This window comes from Gavia stellata, chromosome 9 (genome assembly GCF_030936135.1).
Source record: "Gavia stellata isolate bGavSte3 chromosome 9, bGavSte3.hap2, whole genome shotgun sequence".
Taxonomy (NCBI): Eukaryota; Metazoa; Chordata; class Aves; order Gaviiformes; family Gaviidae; genus Gavia; species Gavia stellata.
Genome location: NC_082602.1, coordinates 31995314 through 32012995, shown reverse-complemented (window position 1 = coordinate 32012995; position 17682 = coordinate 31995314). Strand labels below are relative to the sequence as shown.

Here is a 17682-nt window from a genome sequence, read left to right as displayed (position 1 = left end):
TTTCCCATAATACAGGGCCCTGTCTCAGTGCCGGACTCTCCGGGTCAGTCGCAGTTCCGGTGCTGACGCAGCACACACAACCCAGAACTTCTGCCATTGCACTTGAATTGTCTGTTTGAACCATAAGCCACATCAACAAAAGCTCCATCCTAGCAGCAAAGCTCCTGCTATACCAGGAATTTTGCTACCTAGTCAAGACAGCTCTCGGTAAAATTTTCAATGTGAACTGATTTAACTCTATTGGAAATTTTTCCAGTTTAACCTTAGACTCTGACTTTAACTATTCTGCCGGTTTGGTCCAGACCTGTGCTCCCTAGGAGCAGCCTGATGCATGTGTAAAAGCTTCTCTGTACGTAAAGCCCTTTGGAATGGATTTTAAGGTCAGAGGGACTGCTAAAATCATCTTGCTTGACCTTCTCTTTTCAAAGTCATAGAGCTTTTCTCTAGAAACTAAATGAAAACTTATCCTTTGGGCAATTATCCTGCAGAGTGATTATAAGAACACAAATTCTCCCTCTTGCTGCTTAAATTACCTTTACTTTTTAGAAACTTTGTCTTATTTTGAAGGTAAATTTGTCTAACTTCAGCTTTTTGATGTTGTCATAGTTTTTTCAGTGGGATTGAAAAGTTCATGCTCTTCCCTGCTGTTATCTCCTTTCTTTGCTTTTAATCACTTGTCCACTGTGAGCTAGTCACCTCTGAAGCCTCTCTCTGAATAATGGTTTGACTCTGAGTCCTTCAGGTTCACAGCTTAAGGTTCATGTTGTTTTGGTGGTTCACCATTGAACTCTGTGCTGTTAATCCACACATACGCACTCGTCAGTGTTATAATGGTCATGTTGTAGTAATCTTTATATTCTTTGTATAAGTTAAATGATCAGAAGAGCTAGCTGTTTCAGGTACTCTGAGAGCATTTTCTGGGAGATTATTAATGATGTTCTCAAACTGCCTGTCTCAGTTGCTGTTGCCCACAACATGGCCCTCAATCTCACAGAGCCCTGCTTTCTTGATTTGCATACATTTTATGTTACGTTAGACTATTAAAACATGTTTGTTGGGTTTAGATAGCTTAAACAAGTGTTGTCTTTGAGTCATCAGCAGATTTACCAGGAAAGGTTTTATATTCTTGTCTTGGCCAGTATTAGAGGTACCTCATGCTGTGAGTAGAAGGAAGTAATCTCTGAGGTATCTGGCTGAGCAGAGCCTCCCCTGCTAACACATCCATCTGTCAGAGAACTGCCTAGCTATAGTTTTCTTAGGACTCTTGAGGACAAATTATTCAAGTCTCCTAATATGTAAATGTTAGCTCATGGCAAACACTATTTAAATAAATCTTGCTCAATAAACAATATCAAACAGGAAAAATGTCTTTCGGCATTTTCAGATACAGACCAGAAAGATAGACCTCCTGTATACTCCTGCCTTTTCTGTGTCATCTTTCATCACTTTTTGTCTACAGCTCACAAAGGATCTTTGCCTTATCTGTGATTTTAATTTTTTTTTTTTAATTTTTTTAAATGTATTTTAATTTTTTTCCCCATCATGCTGTAATAAAGACTTCTATTGTCTTTAAACATATTGTCCGTAGTTATTTCTTTGGTAACTTTAGCTTTCTTATCAGTTATCTTCATTGCTAACTTAATGACTTAGTCATTGCCTTTTTTTTTTAAGTTAATAGTGTCTCAGTTCTTATGATTTTTCTGTGCATCAAGTATATGGACCATAATAACTTTTTTGTTTTTATTTTAGAATACAGAATTCGGGACATTCAGTATGATGTCTTACAAATTCTTGGGTTTATCCTTTTATGGTTACTTTAAGATCTAGGAATATGTACGTTCCTTTAAAATTCCACATGCACATATATAAGTCTGTCTATAAATGCAATCAAATCATGATCAGAATGGAGATAATTGCTAATTTTTGGAATTGCAAATAACCTTTTTATGTTAGGATGAGGTCTAGTATTTATTACCTGCTGTCAGGTGCAACACTTTCTGATTTATGAAATAATTCTGTTGGGGTTTTTTTAAGATACAAAGGAGGTTTGTTACTGACTTTTCTAGCTAAATTTCAGCAGGTTGAAGTCAGCTATAGTTCTACTGACTTGAGAAAGTTGTTTCTAATTAAATAAACTAGTAATATATCAGTCTTCCAAGATGCTTCCCATTGTTTTGGAGATACCATTGCAGCGCTGCAAATACAACTTCAGTTAACATGATCTGCTAATGCATATACATCAAGCTCTGTTATTAGAAGTTCAGCCAGAGGGACAGGTTGAGGGACTAACAATCACTTCAGGCAGAGAGTTAAAAGGAGAAACGTGGTTGTGTTTCACTCCTGAACTCACGTATTCCTGATAATTCAGCGGTCCTCTTGCTACCTAACGAAAGAAAACATGAACGTGACTTGGAAAGTGGGAGATCCCTGGTGTTACGGAAGATTGCGTATCATATGCATCCAGTACATAATTCATTCACAAGACACCATGCTGTCCCTTGACTTGTGCCATATAACTAACACTCAGCAGCAAACCAAGCTAGGGGCTTTACTTTGTTTTCAGCAGGCTAGAAGCTGTGGCTGGAATGGCTTTCTCACCTTGCTGCAGAGAAACCGATCACTCAGCCATACAGCTCAGCAGACTACACAACAGCCTTGGTAGTCAATAGAGGTGTTTTGCTGGCTGGTTGAGACAAAGTTGTAGTTATGCCAGTATTAGGCTGTTTGAAAAGGCCCTTGGCACTATGAAGAAGTTACTGTAAAGTAGCTTTGCTGGTTGATTCTGAGTCCAAACTAATCCAGCAATACAAATGTGGCTGTAATGAGGTCCTTTAGGTGAAGTATCTTTTCATGTCAAAAATCCATGCTGGACAAAATGCATACAAGATGAAGGAATATTTAATTCTCTAATGCTTTGTGAAGCCTAAGGATTACAGAAGATGTAGAAAGTCCACACCTGTACTTATGAACTGGACTGATTCCAGCATTGTTAAGAAATAGAGGTGGGTTTTGTATCAGGCCTTGCCAAATACTTGCTGTTGAGAAGTTCAAAATTAAAAAAATATAATCTGTACAATAAACATCATTTAAAAGAAAATAAAATGGCAGATGCTGGATTTTGCCCTTGTATGCACCTAAAATAAGGGTAGTGAAGGCAGTGAATTCACAAATTTGTATTGTAATTAGATTAGAATGAAACTTCATCTTAATAAAATCTAGTACACGTATTTCCTCTGGATTGTTTCTGATTAGCTACATGTTCAGTCACTGGGATTAGGTTTCTCTGTGCATAAATGTAACCCAGGATCCTAACAGAGATGAGTTGAAATCCTGGCAATAGGCAATAAAGCTGTGTTTGCTATTGCTTTGCCCCTCTGTACCGCCCACAGTATTCTAACCAGCTGCTTTGGGCTACTGTGGCTACATTTCTTAGTTGAGTGGAATTACCTTCTTTGTACTGACCTCCTGCTGTTAACTGTGTAGCTAATGTAAGTTCTTAAAATTGATCCTGTGTGTACCAATAGGTGGATCTGCTCCATGAACACAGAATGAATAGCTCCCATAAAGACCATAGTTGGCAGTTAAGCATTTCACTTGTGTGTGCAACTCGCTCAACATTGGATGTTGCAGGAAGGTAAGAACTCAAAGCAGAGCTGACAGTGCAGTCACAAGTAACTGCTAAGATCTTACTAAAGTAAGTCCAGTTGATATTCAGCTGCCATGGACTGTTTCTTCATGCCAGCAGAGCAGTTGCACAACTGAGGAGTTAGCCCGAATCATTACTCACATCTTTACTGTAAGGAAAAATTATATTCCAAGCAGCTAATAATTGTGTTGCTATTAGCAGCAACTAATGGGTATAACAATATTGTATGCTGACAGAATTAACACTAATAAGTTACAAAGTTTATTATAGTCCATCTGTTAAAGAATATACTAGCATGACATTGGCAGTCACTGTTGGGATGCTGGGAAGTATTTCTGTATAAAAATCAGAAATCGGGCATGAATTAACAGTGCAGGTGTTCACAGGAGCAGGACAGCTGCAGTTTTGCCTTACCCAAGGCAGCACAGCAAGCAATGGAAAGCTCTGAGGGTCTTCCATGTCTCTTGCATGCACTTTGTCTTTCAGATTTACAGTCATGTCCTCACGCTCCATTTCCCACTGTCCCCCGGTCTTGTGTCTTGCAGCCCCATCAGCCTGGGAACTGCCAGTGTGAGCTCTGCTTCCCGCTGTTCTGTCCTCTCTCAGGTTGAACAGAGGCAGAGACTGTGCTGAGAGTTGTTTCTATTGAGATCTTGTGACAGTAGTGTTAAAAACAGCTTTAGACAGTCCTAGTTTTAAAAGATACATATCAAACAAGGATTTATCAGGTTAGAATTTTTTCAATGTTTTTCAATGTTTCCTTCCTTTGGTAGTAATAGAGAAAATTATGGTAGATTCTGAAGTTCTTTGGAAGCCAAGGAGCTGCAGTTTTATTTTTGTATCTGAGCACAGATATTTGTAGTGGCTTACTAAACAGATAAGAGCCTGGGAAAAATGAGTGGACAGTTTGGGTCAGGATGTTATTAGAGGCAAATTTTGATCTTCATAGTATTTATGCTGTTCCAGCCGCCCATGAGATCACAGAAGCCTGCAGAGAAGGAAACAATGGAATTTGATGTTATACTGAACATCAAACAGGGTTGAAGGTTCCGTGACCTCTGCAAGTAATTAAAATAAAGCTTCACTGGAAAATGGTAGGCTGCTGCCACAGTTCCTGTTTTACAATTCACAACATTCTTTAAGGGGTTTAAAAGATGAGTCTGAGTTATTCTTTGTGATGCTCCGTAGTCCTTAAGAGAGTTAAGAAATCAGGTCATTCTCCTCAGAGTCGTGGTAGAACTAAATATTTGATTAGGTTGCCCATCAAATGGGCCCATTATACCTGTTCATAAAAAATTTAAAAAGAAGAAAAAGGGCAAAGGCTTTTACTCTTAAATGTACTCTTAAAACTTCATAGCAGTTTTTGTGGTATTTACATAATATTAGAGAAATAAAGCTTTCTACATGTTTAATAGCTGTTTGTCAGGTGACTGCTAAGATATCTTTGAATGGAGAGTGAGTGAGTGCAGCTGTGCAAATGTAATGCAACAAATATGCACTCAATTGTCTCCTTTGGCCAGCAGAAAATGTCTGTTGGTAATTAGTTCTTCCTCTACCAGACCCACTGGCATGTGAGCTCTCCTAGTGGGATTCTTGTTATTGTTCTCTCTGGCTCTTGTTCTCTGTTGTTCTGGAAGGAAGGACAGAACTGAAGGCATGAGTAATAGGAAATCTTAAGCTCTCACGTTCACCAAAGAAGAAAACATTTATTTAATGAGGCTAGAGCTCTACAAGCACTCAGAGAATAAAAGTTAATCTTGTGGGAAGTGGGGACAGAGGGGATGGAGTTGGAAAACATGGTCCTTGGCTTTTGAAGTACTATTACCATGGGGTTAAAGCTGTATGTGTGCTCAGTGCAGGTACTTTTTATGGTGAGTTTCTGGGACACGTTGTATCAGCTTGCGTGCAGCTGTTATTTGCAGCTCCTGGGTTGAAATCATTCTTGTGATACCCACCATTGTCTTCCCTGACACCTGTGAGTAACAGTACAGTTTTGGCTTCAGGAGGTCCCCAAAGGCATCTTCATAAAGTGAAGGCAAATGAGTGTGAAGAGGTTGGAGCATCAGTGGTGTGAGAAGGGGTTGTACAGGAGCTCAGTGTGTTGTGTTTAACTGGTGCTTCAAATACCTCCCTACCCCCCGGCCTCTCAGTTTACCTTTTAAACTGCAAGAGGTCTCTTTAAGCTTGATGCACGCAGTGTGTAATGCAATGGCTGTGCTCTGGGATCTTTCCCATTCCGGACGATTGTACAGGGTTATTACCCCGCCATTACAGGGAGCCCTCAAAGCCCTCTGTAAACAGTACCCTGTAGCTTTTAAAATGGTATTGCAGACGGGTTTAGTCAGCTAAGGAAGACTTGTATGTCCAAGTTGAAGTCATTTAAGAGAATCATATGCTAGAAGAAGGCTGAAAATTGATAGCTGCTGAGTCTGAAAAGGTGATCCATGAAAAATTTGGTCTGTCATTATCAACTATTATTATAGGTCTTTGTATTGTTATAATACATAACAGAGCTTGTACTTTTGCTAATGTTACTTGGGACGTGTCCTCTGCATAATGTACATACACATCAAGCTCCCCTATGTACCCATCATCCATGAATCCTGACTACTGAGCCTCCAACCGTCATTCGTAAGCCTTAGAGGAGAGGTGATTATGTGGTTTTATTCTCAGGACTGGTCATGAGGAATACAATTCTGTAATGGTTTTCCTTGGTAGTGTTTGTCCAAAGTATTTTATGAAGGACATCATTAAATGTTACTTAACCGTCTTTGTATCTTGGGAAACTGAAGCTCAGTGTTGCTAAAAACTTGATTCCAATATAAGTCTTAAAATTACCAGAATAAATAAAACCTTAATACTATGTAAAATAGTGTTAAAACCTATTTTCTGTACGTGAATATGCATATAATGTACATATTGTGTATAGTAGATATATTTAGTAATACAAAGTAAATAAATAGAAAGCATATATCACTGGTCAACGACGAATCAGTGAGACTTGCAGAACCATGGAAAGCTACTCAAATTTAACATCCATGTATTTACATGTATAATGACACTTATAATATACCTTTGGCCACTGTTCCTTTATTCTGCAGTTCTAAGACTTTGGAAGTATTTGATAAATGAGTATATGGTACTACTTTTTTTTAATCTAAATTTTTCTGTCTACTGTGTTCAAATGGGATTTAATGTTAATGTTTTGCTGTTGATGTTGTCTACCTGGACTTCAGCAAAGCCTTTGACACTGTTCCCCACAGTATTCTCCTAGAGAAGCTGGCGGCCCGTGGTTTAGACAGGTACACTCTTCGCTGGGTAAAAAACTGGCTGGATGGCCGAGCCCAGAGAGTTGTAGTGAACGGGGTGAAATCCAGCTGGCGGCCGGTCACAAGCGGAGTCCCCCAGGGCTCAGTTTTGGGACCAGTCTTGTTTAATGTCTTTATTGATGATCTGGATGAGGGGATAGAGTGCTCCCTCAGCAAGTTTGCTGACGACACCAAGTTGGGAGGGAGTGTTGATCTGCTTGAGGGTAGGAAGGCTCTGCAGAGGGATCTGGACAGGCTGGATCGATGGGCTGAGGCCAACCGGATGAAGTTCAATAAGGCCAAGTGCCGGGTTCTACACTTCGGCCACAACAACCCCAGGCAACGCTACAGGCTTGGGGACGAGTGGCTGGAAAGCTCCCCCGCAGAAAAGGACCTGGGGGTGTTGATCGACAGCCGGCTGAAGATGAGCCAGCAGTGTGCCCAGGTGGCCAAGAAGGCCAACGGCATCCTGGCTTGTATCAGAAATGGTGTGGCCAGCAGGAGCAGGGAGGTGATTGTGCCTCTGTACTCGGCTCTGGTGAGGCCGCACCTCGAATGCTGTGTTCAGTTTTGGGCCCCTCACTACAAGAAAGACATTGAGGTGCTGGAGCGTGTCCAGAGAAGGGCGACGAAGCTGGTGAGGGGTCTGGAGCACAAGTCTTATGAGGAGCGGCTGAGGGAGCTGGGGTTGTTTAGCCTGGAGAAGAGGAGGCTGAGGGGAGACCTTATCGCTCTCTACAACTACCTGAAAGGGGGTTGCAGAGAGGTGGGTGTTGGTCTCTTCTCCCAAGTGACTAGTGACAGGACTAGAGGAAATGGCCTCAAGTTGCGCCAGGGGAGGTTCAGGCTGGATATTAGGAAAAAGTTCTTTACTGAGAGAGTAGTGAAACATTGGAATAGGCTGCCCAGGGAGGTGGTAGAGTCACCCTCCCTGGAGATATTCAAGGAGCGTGTGGATGTGGCATTGTGGCATGTAGCTTGATGGACATAGTGCTGTGTGGTGTTGGGTGGGTTGTGGCTTGTTGTTGTTGTGTGGTGGGTGTTTTGTGGTTGTTTTTTTTTTTTTTTTTTTTTTCCCCAGGTTGGACTTGATGATCTTACAGGTCTTTTCCAACTGTAGTGATTCTGTGATTCTGTAATGTGAGAACCTATTTTAGATTTGTCAGTGTCAGTAGAAGATAAATATGAAAGTCAGAAGAGATTGCATATTATTATAAATTGATAAATGAAGTTCTTTGCTTCTACTGCAAATGCAACTGCCAGTTGATTTAACAAAGAATTTATAAGCAGTGACAGTAACACGTAGGTTTAATGTTTCATTTGACAAGAAACTTTGCTGTCAATTCATTCAATTCCATTTAAGAATTTGTAGGCAAAGTAAGAGTAATGATGTTCAATATTATTTTGGTTGGTTTTAGCACTTCTAGCTAAGCAAAACAAAGGTATTTTCAGCAATGAATTCAACTTACTCGAATTTAGTTTAGGGACAGTCCTCTAAGGTATGGGTCATAGTTTGCACTTGATGGTTTACATTGTCCTGAAGACCTCAACCAAAGCTGAAATAATTCAGAAGAGATCAGAAGCAATATGATAGATTAAAATCTAGTGGCTGCATAGCTATATTTTGAACAAGAAAGTGATTTGTTGCTGATGACAGGGTGCAAGATGCCACTTGAGAAGTCCTTGTGTAGCAAAGCTAACTGTAAGGGATTTCTGGACATGAAGTGAACTTGAGAAGGGGTAAGGAGAGCTAGGCATAGTGGGAAGGAAGTGACTTTAACCCTCTTGCACCTCAGCTGAAGAATGTTCAGGGCAAATGTGCACTACATTAATACTACTTGTTACAACCAACAGGATTGAGATTACAAGCCTTACAGTCCACAGCACAGTAGCATAAGATTACAGGAAGCTGCTCATTGGATGTACTGAATGAGGGTTTAGTAGCTTTAGTAGTTTAGTAGCTGAGCAAGACCAGGTCTCTAAAAAGTGTGACTATTTCATCCCCTTGTAGATCCAAAAGGTTTTCCTAATTAATACATTGTAAATTACTGGTTTTTTAGCAACCAGTTTTCTCAGATGATCACAGTAAGTCAGGCATAGCAAGAGTAGCCCTGAGTTAGTTGAGACGAGGATTGTTTTCCAGTGGATACCCACTGAAGAAAGGCTTCCACCCCTGAGTCGTAGAAACATTACTGAGGCAGAAAACTCATGAAACTGCTTTGAAAGTGTTCAGCAACAACTGCAGCTGCTGTGGCATGTAACTCCCCCAAAGCCTCTCCAGTGCAGGATGTGTTAGCGCTTCCAGTTAGCAAGGTTGTGTTATCTGGGGCATGGTGTTCATTCATCATCACTCACACTAGGCTAAAATTTGGCCAGTTGTTTCAGCCTTGGGGAAGGATCCGATAAACTTGAAATCGGTCTCTTTGGCTGTTTTGAAGAGACACGTGTACATTGTTTAAACTATATTCTCTTGACAGTAGCATATCAGAAGTTTTTCCAGGGAAAAAATCTTCAGAGAGGCCACAGGTCTACACGTAATGTTGTGATGAATTCTGGATTTGTTTCTCCTGCAAGTAGCCTGGCTTTTAAAAACATGTAAACGGCTTATAGCAATTAACAGATGAGTAGGCGCCCTTTTCTAAAGGATCCTCAATAAAGGATTCTAAAGGATCCTCAATAAAACCTTTGTGATGAGGAGAAAAATAAGTGGAATGTTTATCAGATGATCACAGCAAGTGAAAGACTCATTAATATTAGCACTAGATGGACCAGATACAGACCCTTTTAGGACAACGTATGGATCAAGCTAGTAGAAGTAACTGACCAAAGTTATTGTGCTTTAACTGCAAAACAAGGAACAGGAAACTCAGAAGCCTGGGGTAGAACTGCCAGAGTAGCTACACAAAACCCAAAGGATTGGTACCTTTTGCTTATGACAATGAAATGCAGCATTTGATTAAAACATACATGCAATATGGCTTTCTTGTTCCTAAAGAAAAAACAAACAAACAAAACCAAACAAACAAAAAGGAAGGAACAAACCCAAAACAAAAACACCACACCTCAAAGGCCAGCCTGGGAGAACAGAAGCTGAAACTGCACAGGTGTGAATGCGTGATTTTCTTTGTCCACATGCCATGGTCCTCTCACAATACAGATACCTCTACTGGATCCTAACTACCTTTCTTAAAACTACATTGCCTTAGTTGAGCATCAGGGTGCTTGGTAGGGAATTATTTCTTTATAAAACCTACCTCGTCTGATAATACTTATGTACAAAGGTTTCAGTCCTTTGTGTCTGGGAATTTGGTAAGCATCTCGCAGGACACAATCCCACCTCAGATGGGATATCTTAAAGGTTAATTAATAATTATATAACAGGCCCCGTACTCTTTCCAGTTCAGACTGTGTAGCTACTTAGTTACCCTACTGAATGCCTTTTGAGAAGCTATGAATTTTATTTCAGAAAAATTTATGTGCCTACTAAAAATTTGAGCTCTGTTAAGTAGTGGCACAGTTATGCCGCAGAGAGATTCTTTAGTTGGATGAGACAGGCAGAGTGCAGAAAAGATTCCTGGTTTATTCTTTCAAATCTGTTTTTCAATTATTGTCTTCCTGTTTGGAGAAGATCCTTTCTGGCAGTGATTCAGCCTTCTTAGGAATTTTTTTATATCTCATTAACTGGGAGCGGTTCCCAGGACATGAGATTTGCCATCAACTTTAAATCAAATACGTCTGAAATAACTTGTGACAAGCAGCTCTGTGGGCCCCCCTCTGCTGAAGAACTTTAGGAATCCTCAAAAGTTGGGATGTTTTTTTAGTGAACACAGATAAAATTGCTGTTCCTCTGCATGTACAATATTGTTTGCATGAGGCAGAAAGTGCAGAAAAGGGTGTTGGCTTCTGCTGAGTGCTAAGCTGTCTGAATTGGAGACCTACCTTTGAACACTGTTCAATACTCACAGCCCTAAGCTGCATGTATATGTATATAAGTAGCTGTTCTTTGCACGTCTGCATTCAAGATCAGAATAGCTGTGGTTTGATGCCAGTGTTACGTTTCAGATACATTCACAGTTTCTTCATTTTCTTTTTTGTAAATTCCAGTCTTGAATGGAACTGATGGGACACCTCAGGGGTTAAATAATTGCTAGAGAGAGTCAGAGACAAAGAGGACAGCCAATAATGAAAATAATAGAGAATGAGCATTAACTATGTTTTTCCTTCTCACTTCAATATTGGTTTTGTTGCTGCAAGTCAAGCATCAATTCCGTGTTTCCTCCCTCAGTAGCTTTTTTTTCCTTGAATAGGCATATCTTGTAGTGACCTTCTCCCTTTTACCAGAGTCCCTTTTTTGCCTTATAGGTCTAAATCTGCTGTACAAAAAATACTAAATCACATTAGTCTTCCTGTCTGGTGGATGCTGCCCTCTAAGGAGCAGGAATCAACAGCAAAGGCAGTATCTAAGTAAGAGAAATGCAGGTTTTTTGCAACTGAAGAGTGAGTGTATGGCTAAACTAACAGCACACAGAGTCCTCTTCTCTGGCCTTGTATTGCTGAAATTCCTGGACAGGAATTGTGCTTAGTGATAATGAAGGATAAATAGTCAAGTCCACAAACATCACTGTTTCTGTGAATAGGTACCTTTCCTGGCCTTCCCTAAAATCAAACCCAGGTACTGCGCTGCTAAGGCAGGAACAAATGAGAACATTAAAATCAAATGGTGCAACTTTACCTGTAGAAGGGCTGGGTGGTAGATCTGGTTGTCTGCTAGTTGTCAGGTACTTTAATCCATATACTTCGTCATCTCATATAAGTACTTTTAAATACTAAGCCTGTATAATCAACATCAAATGTGAACCAAAAATATGTTGTTATTCATCTCAATAGACACAAGGGAAGGTTGAGTTTAGTAATGTTACAGTCTTAAGTATAATAAAGTAGGAAATGGATTTGATGACATTTTACAAGTCATCTACAGAGTAAACAGATATTTTGTGCATAAAACATCTCAGTGGCTAGGCAATATTATGTGAAAAAGGATTTGAGGTTAACTTGTTTGGAAAGCCAGGTACAATTTTAAAGACTTTTAGAATTCATTACTTGTCACTATTAAGGGTTGTTTTTTGGGATTAATTATTTTTCGATTAAAAACGCCTGATGTGGACTTTGCATGCCTAGTTTCTGATGCAAGGAAGTTAATACATTGGCTGCTTTGGTCTCCTAAGGAGAAGAGGTCACATTAATATCTGTGCCTTGACTTTTCCTGTCCTTGTAGGCCTCAAATCTGATCAGCTTTGCTTATTAAGGATATCAGTGTATTTAAGAGAATGAATGGCTCAGTGGATTTGGGTAACAGGATCCAGAGTATTTAGCATCTATACATCAGTAGTTCAAATTCAGCTGATGCTGTCTGTGCTAGTGTAGCTTCTGAAGTCAGGCATCTGTGAGTTAAGTTAACGGTCCCAGAATTGACTCTAGAAAGCTCTCTCTATTAATGCCCATATCAGCAGTGCTGAGAAGGCGGCCAAGGAATGAAACAGCAGGTTGAAAACTGTCGTTCATTGCCACTTCGGCACATGGTTTAGTGGGCATGGTGGTGTTGGGTTGATGGTTGGACTTGATGATCTTAAAGGTCTTTTCCAGCCTTAATGATTCTGTGATTCTATAAATTCATCCGTAACAATGGAGCAATTCAGAAAATAGATGTTGTTTGACAGAATGAGGAAGCAGCAGGTTTACACAAATATCTAACAATAGCAGTGTGACATTTCATTGCCTTGGACTGTTAGATAGATGGAGATTTAGAAAGGTGTTGGGCAAATCATGGAGAAGAGATAGATTGTGAAGTAGCCTCTAGCCAGGAAGTCTTTAAACCACTGATTACTTGAATGGGAACATGTGAAGAGGAAAAACTGTTCTGTATTGTCTTGTTTCTTACATCCTTTTACTCCAAGTAGTCGCTGCTGGCCCTGTTGAGGACAGGATACTATACTAGATAGACCTTTGCACTGAAGCAGTATGGCAGATCTTACATTCTCGTCGCTATTGTCACATCATGAGGGCAATGTTGTATCATAACGGGTGAAGTAGAAGAAAAATTGCAGTGGTCTGTCAGCAAATGATGAGTGCTCACAAAGCAGTGCAATGCAGTGGTCCCTCATTTCCCTTTTTTATTTTTGCTTAGGCAGGCGACAAGCATTATCATCCAAGCTGTGCACGATGCAGCAGGTGCAACCAAATGTTCACGGAAGGAGAAGAAATGTATCTGCAAGGTAAGGATGTCTCCATTCCAAAACAAGAAAATCAGACTTTGTAATTTTTCTGTCACAGACCTCAGGAGTTTGTAAACCATCTCTATGTAATATGGGCAAGGAGGACTATAGCCATCCTATTTTCATTTCAGTGTTCTCATACTTATTCACTTGAAACGTTTTCAACCTCGTAGGTGGTCATAATGGTGGCTTTGCAGTGACCCTGCAGCCTAGCTGAGGCAGACTGTGTTTTCAAAAGCTGTGTAGCAAAACTGGAATCTATTAGTCTGCCTCTGAATCTGGCATCTCACAGATAGCTTAGCACACAGACTGGTATATGAGATACCAGGCAAACCTGGAATTGCCCTGAATTCTGCTGATCAGTTTCTCTGCTCTTCTGGACCACACTCCAAACTGTAAAAGGCAATGGAAAAACTCCCAAAGACCACAGTGAGCTTGTTCTGAATCATGTAGATCTCATTCCCCATGAGCATTGACAGGTTGTCTCCTCCAGTTCTTAATGATATTTGCTTGCCTTGCCTATTTCCCTTCTATCTGGTCACATCTCTCTTTTTATTCCCATTTACTTTATTTTTATGTCGACTGTCTTGTATGTTCATTTTCATCTCCTCTTTCTTATTAACGGTCTTACACTCCCAGGTATTGCCAAGCATGGGTTTTTTTCATGATCTTTTCATGTAAAAAAGAACACGCTCTTTTCTTTGATTGAAAAGTATCCTTGATCTGAATTCCACCTACTCTCCCAGAAGGTAGCACGTTAACTATTAAGCTACAGTTACTTTTATTACTTGCTGTAGTATTAATTAATGTTGGTAGAAAGACATATAATACACATTTATGCAAGCCAGAAATCAAAGTGGAAAAGGCAGATACATGCTGGGATTTTGTGTATTGTGCTTATGTTAGAAAACTTGCTTGATATACCTGAAAGGACTATAAAAGAATAAGAAAAAAATTATGACAGTGTGGTCGCAGCCATCTGAGAGATTTCTTCTGGAGGAATTCCAAAATAAGATAATATTGTTAAGGAATTCCTTTGAAGCTAACTTGTGTTATTTTGTAGTTTGTCCTCCCTACCAGTCCATCTCTCTTATCTCTCACTGACCTTATACCTTAGTCATCTTATTCCAGCTGTGCACAGAACTGGATATCGAGTTGTGTAGCAGCTCTGCATTGCAAGAGCAAGGAGAGGCTGGAAGATGGCTGGGTAGGAAATACTGCTTTCTAATGGCAAATTGGAAAGACTAATTTGAAAGTAGCAGTTACAGCATCTGACAACTGGTAATCTTAGTTTCCTCACATCATAGTATGATAAAGTACAGGCAGAGTTCAAGGTAAGCATTAGTTCATTCTTTGCTGTTATTAATAACAGCTGTTTGCAACTGATGCTGTTTGCACCAGTCTAGCAGAGAATTGGAGTTCATGTTGATTAGGCAGGCTGTGGCGTAAATTTCTGCAGATCCAAATAAGACAGAAAGCATTGCTTCTACTTAAACAAGGCTAGATTTTATCCTGGCCAAGTTCAGGTGATATGAAAGAGGAGAGACACCTGGCTCCTTGATCTGCCATCATTCTCTTCTTGGCTGTTTCTGCCTTTTTGTGGTTGTGAATTAATGTTCTTCATGCTCACTCTGTCTCAGAGGAGGAGCAGCCCAAGTTGCATTGCTTTATTATTCACGAGCAGTTTTCTGACTAAATAATGTTATTGCTGAGTGTGCTCCAGACTGTCCTGCCAAAGCTTTCCTTGCTGAATTCAACATGCTTATGAGTGTAAGGGACCTAAAAGCCTCTCCTGTGCAAAGCTCTCAGCTGAAATGTATACCCTGACTCCATCCAAATTGTTTACCGTGGGGTGCAGAATAACAGCATTCCAAGCATTTGTCTGAAATAAAAATACAACACCACAACACTAAAGCTAGAACCAAAATCACATTATTGATAAAATATATGAAAATAGGCAGCTTCCATCTCACTTCTAATTGTCCTTTCCACAGGACATGAAAGCACTGTGTTGGTATTGCTTTGTATAATAGAGGAGCCTGACAGGTTTATGGTAGCTACTTGTATTAGAAATGTGTGGGAAACCTGCAAAAGGAGAGCATGGAAAAACAAGCTGTCTATTTTGGGGCTTCCTATCTTAAGGATGGTTTGAATAATGCTAGCAGAAGCATTCTGGCTTTGCCCTGCTCCAACACAGGAAAATGAAAAGGAAGCAGCATCAGAAACTTTCTCCTTCCCATTGACTTCCTAGTAATATATTACTATATGGACTGCCCCAGAACACTGTTTCTGAGCAAGGATGTTGCTCAGCATTTAGAGGGATGCTTCACTCGATTCTCATGCAGGCTTTCAGCCTTATTCAATGTGTAAATAATAGCCCAAGTTACTGATTTTTAGAGCACTGTATGTTGAAACAATGGTATGTGCAAAGTAAAAAGCTGAATAGATGAACATGTTGGTTGGTGTCTGCCAAGTGAGCAAACAAACTTATGTCAAGAGTGGGAATAACCACAATTTGCTGAACTGTTTCTGGTAGGAAAAAGAACAGCGATGGAGCGTGAGAATTTGCATTGTTCCAAGCATTTCAAAATAGGTTGACATGTTTGGATGAATAAAATCTACAAGTTATAGGTGGCTCAGAGTTCAAGATCAAGAAAAATATTTACATTTAACTTCTTAAGCCTGCTTTATCTGATTTGCGTTTTTAAACTTCACATATTTCAAACCTCTTATGATTTTGTGAAAAAAACCCTCACAACCCTCAGCTAAGTTTCACCATGAAAATGACATCCAGACTCCCTTGCATTTCTTGTTCACTTTCAGCAGCTCCAGCATTCTCCTGGGTTGTCCCTAAAATTGTACTGCCCGAAAATGCAGTGACAGCTTTTTCTTTGATGGTGGGGATGGTTTAATAGAAAAGAAACTGAGGTACAGAGGAACAAAGATCATTTTTCTCAGGGTCGCACAGGAAGTTCACAGCTGAATTTGAGAAATGAACCTAAACCTTCTGAGTCGTAGTTCATCAGCCTTATAACATGAAATCCCTTCCTCCTGAGTGCTTGGATCTGTCTGACCTCCTAAGCAAATGCACAGGGCATGCTTCTTTCCTGATCTCGCAGGCTCTGTGGGGTCCTGGCTCTGAGGCTGCTGTTTGTTTACAGAGAAGGCTGTTGGTATACTTCTCCCTCTTGTCTGATCATTTCCCCCTGCCAAATGCACAGTTTCTTCTTCCTTGGCTTAGACTCAAAGCCAAACATCTCAGACCCCTGATCCAGAGTCACAGCATTCTCTCCAGTCTCCTGATGATGATTATACTGTGTGCTGCTGGGAAGTGAAATCATTCCTGCTGGTCTTTGCTTCTGTACCAAGCCATGTAAGGGCTCGTTAGAACAAAATTTCCAGGAACCCTGACCCATATCTCTCTTGGGCTCTGAAGGTGGGGTTTCCTCTGACTGCACTTGACCTAATAGTCACCAGCAGGAGACCTGGACTTCGCTCTGTTTGGTTCCTTTGTGGACAGAGTGAAGAGGTGACATTCCCCCCTGCAGACAGACAAGGCTCTGTATTGGCTTTGCTTCGACTGGAATGGAGTTTGCATTTGACCACAGCTGCAGTCAGTGTTAAAAATCAGCATTAACTTCTGCTCCATTTCAACTTGGCTAATACCTGCCACCAGCTTCCCAGCAGTCACCACTGTTTACACTCTTTCCCAAATGAGAACTGAAATGGGGTGGAAGTTCTCCTTGCCCCTGACACTGCTCAGCCCTTGGGGACAGACAGATATTTCCATTTTTACAGCATAAGAGGGAATCCCATGTTTTGGGACTCAAACAGCAGAGACCTTGCCTTTTTTAGTAGAATGTGTAGCTGGAATATGCCATGTGGAAATGCCAGTGCAACACATGCTGACCTTGCAGAGCGAGGGGTAGAAATGCTGTGTGTGCCCATGGCAAGTATGGTACACTGTGATCTAGGGAGAGGCTGCTTTGTACCACCTGCGTCGTACTGGCCTCTCTAGCTTAGTGCAGTGGGTGGGATACTGCCCTGACGTTGCTGCTTTGTGAATTTTCTAATTTTGCTTTTCCTGTTGCATTTTGCATAATTGCAGGGGAGAGGTGATCTGAGTAATACTTACAGTAACTGGATATGACACCTATCGCTCAAGGGAGTTATAGAACTTTCCCAGTCTTAATGGACTTATAATCAGAACTTCCTTTTTACATGTGGTGCAGTACATAAGGGGAGAACAGATCAGGTAACCATGGCCCAGTTCTTTTGCTCTTACCCTCCATCCTGCCCAGAGGAACCCTCTGTCTTTCAGTTCCTCCAGCTGGTGCTTGCTGACTTGCTGCTTGAGGCTGTTTGAGTTTTAATTAAGAATGTGCGCAAAGTGCTTTCACTGCCTTAGGAAGAGGCTGCTGTAGATGGGCCAAGGATTTGAATATTTTTTTTGTTT

General features: G+C 40.6%; 1 protein-coding gene across 2 annotated transcripts in view; it reads left to right on the top strand.

Moving 5' to 3' along the window:
* Positions 1 to 17682, top strand: part of ABLIM1 (actin binding LIM protein 1) — a 133739-nt gene that overhangs the window by 63941 nt on the left and 52116 nt on the right. For both annotated transcript variants that reach the window (XM_059820986.1, XM_059820987.1), the window contains exon 7: positions 13139 to 13226. In XM_059820986.1, the coding sequence (XP_059676969.1) occupies positions 13139 to 13226 (88 nt within the window). The remainder of the gene's footprint in view (positions 1 to 13138; positions 13227 to 17682) is intronic.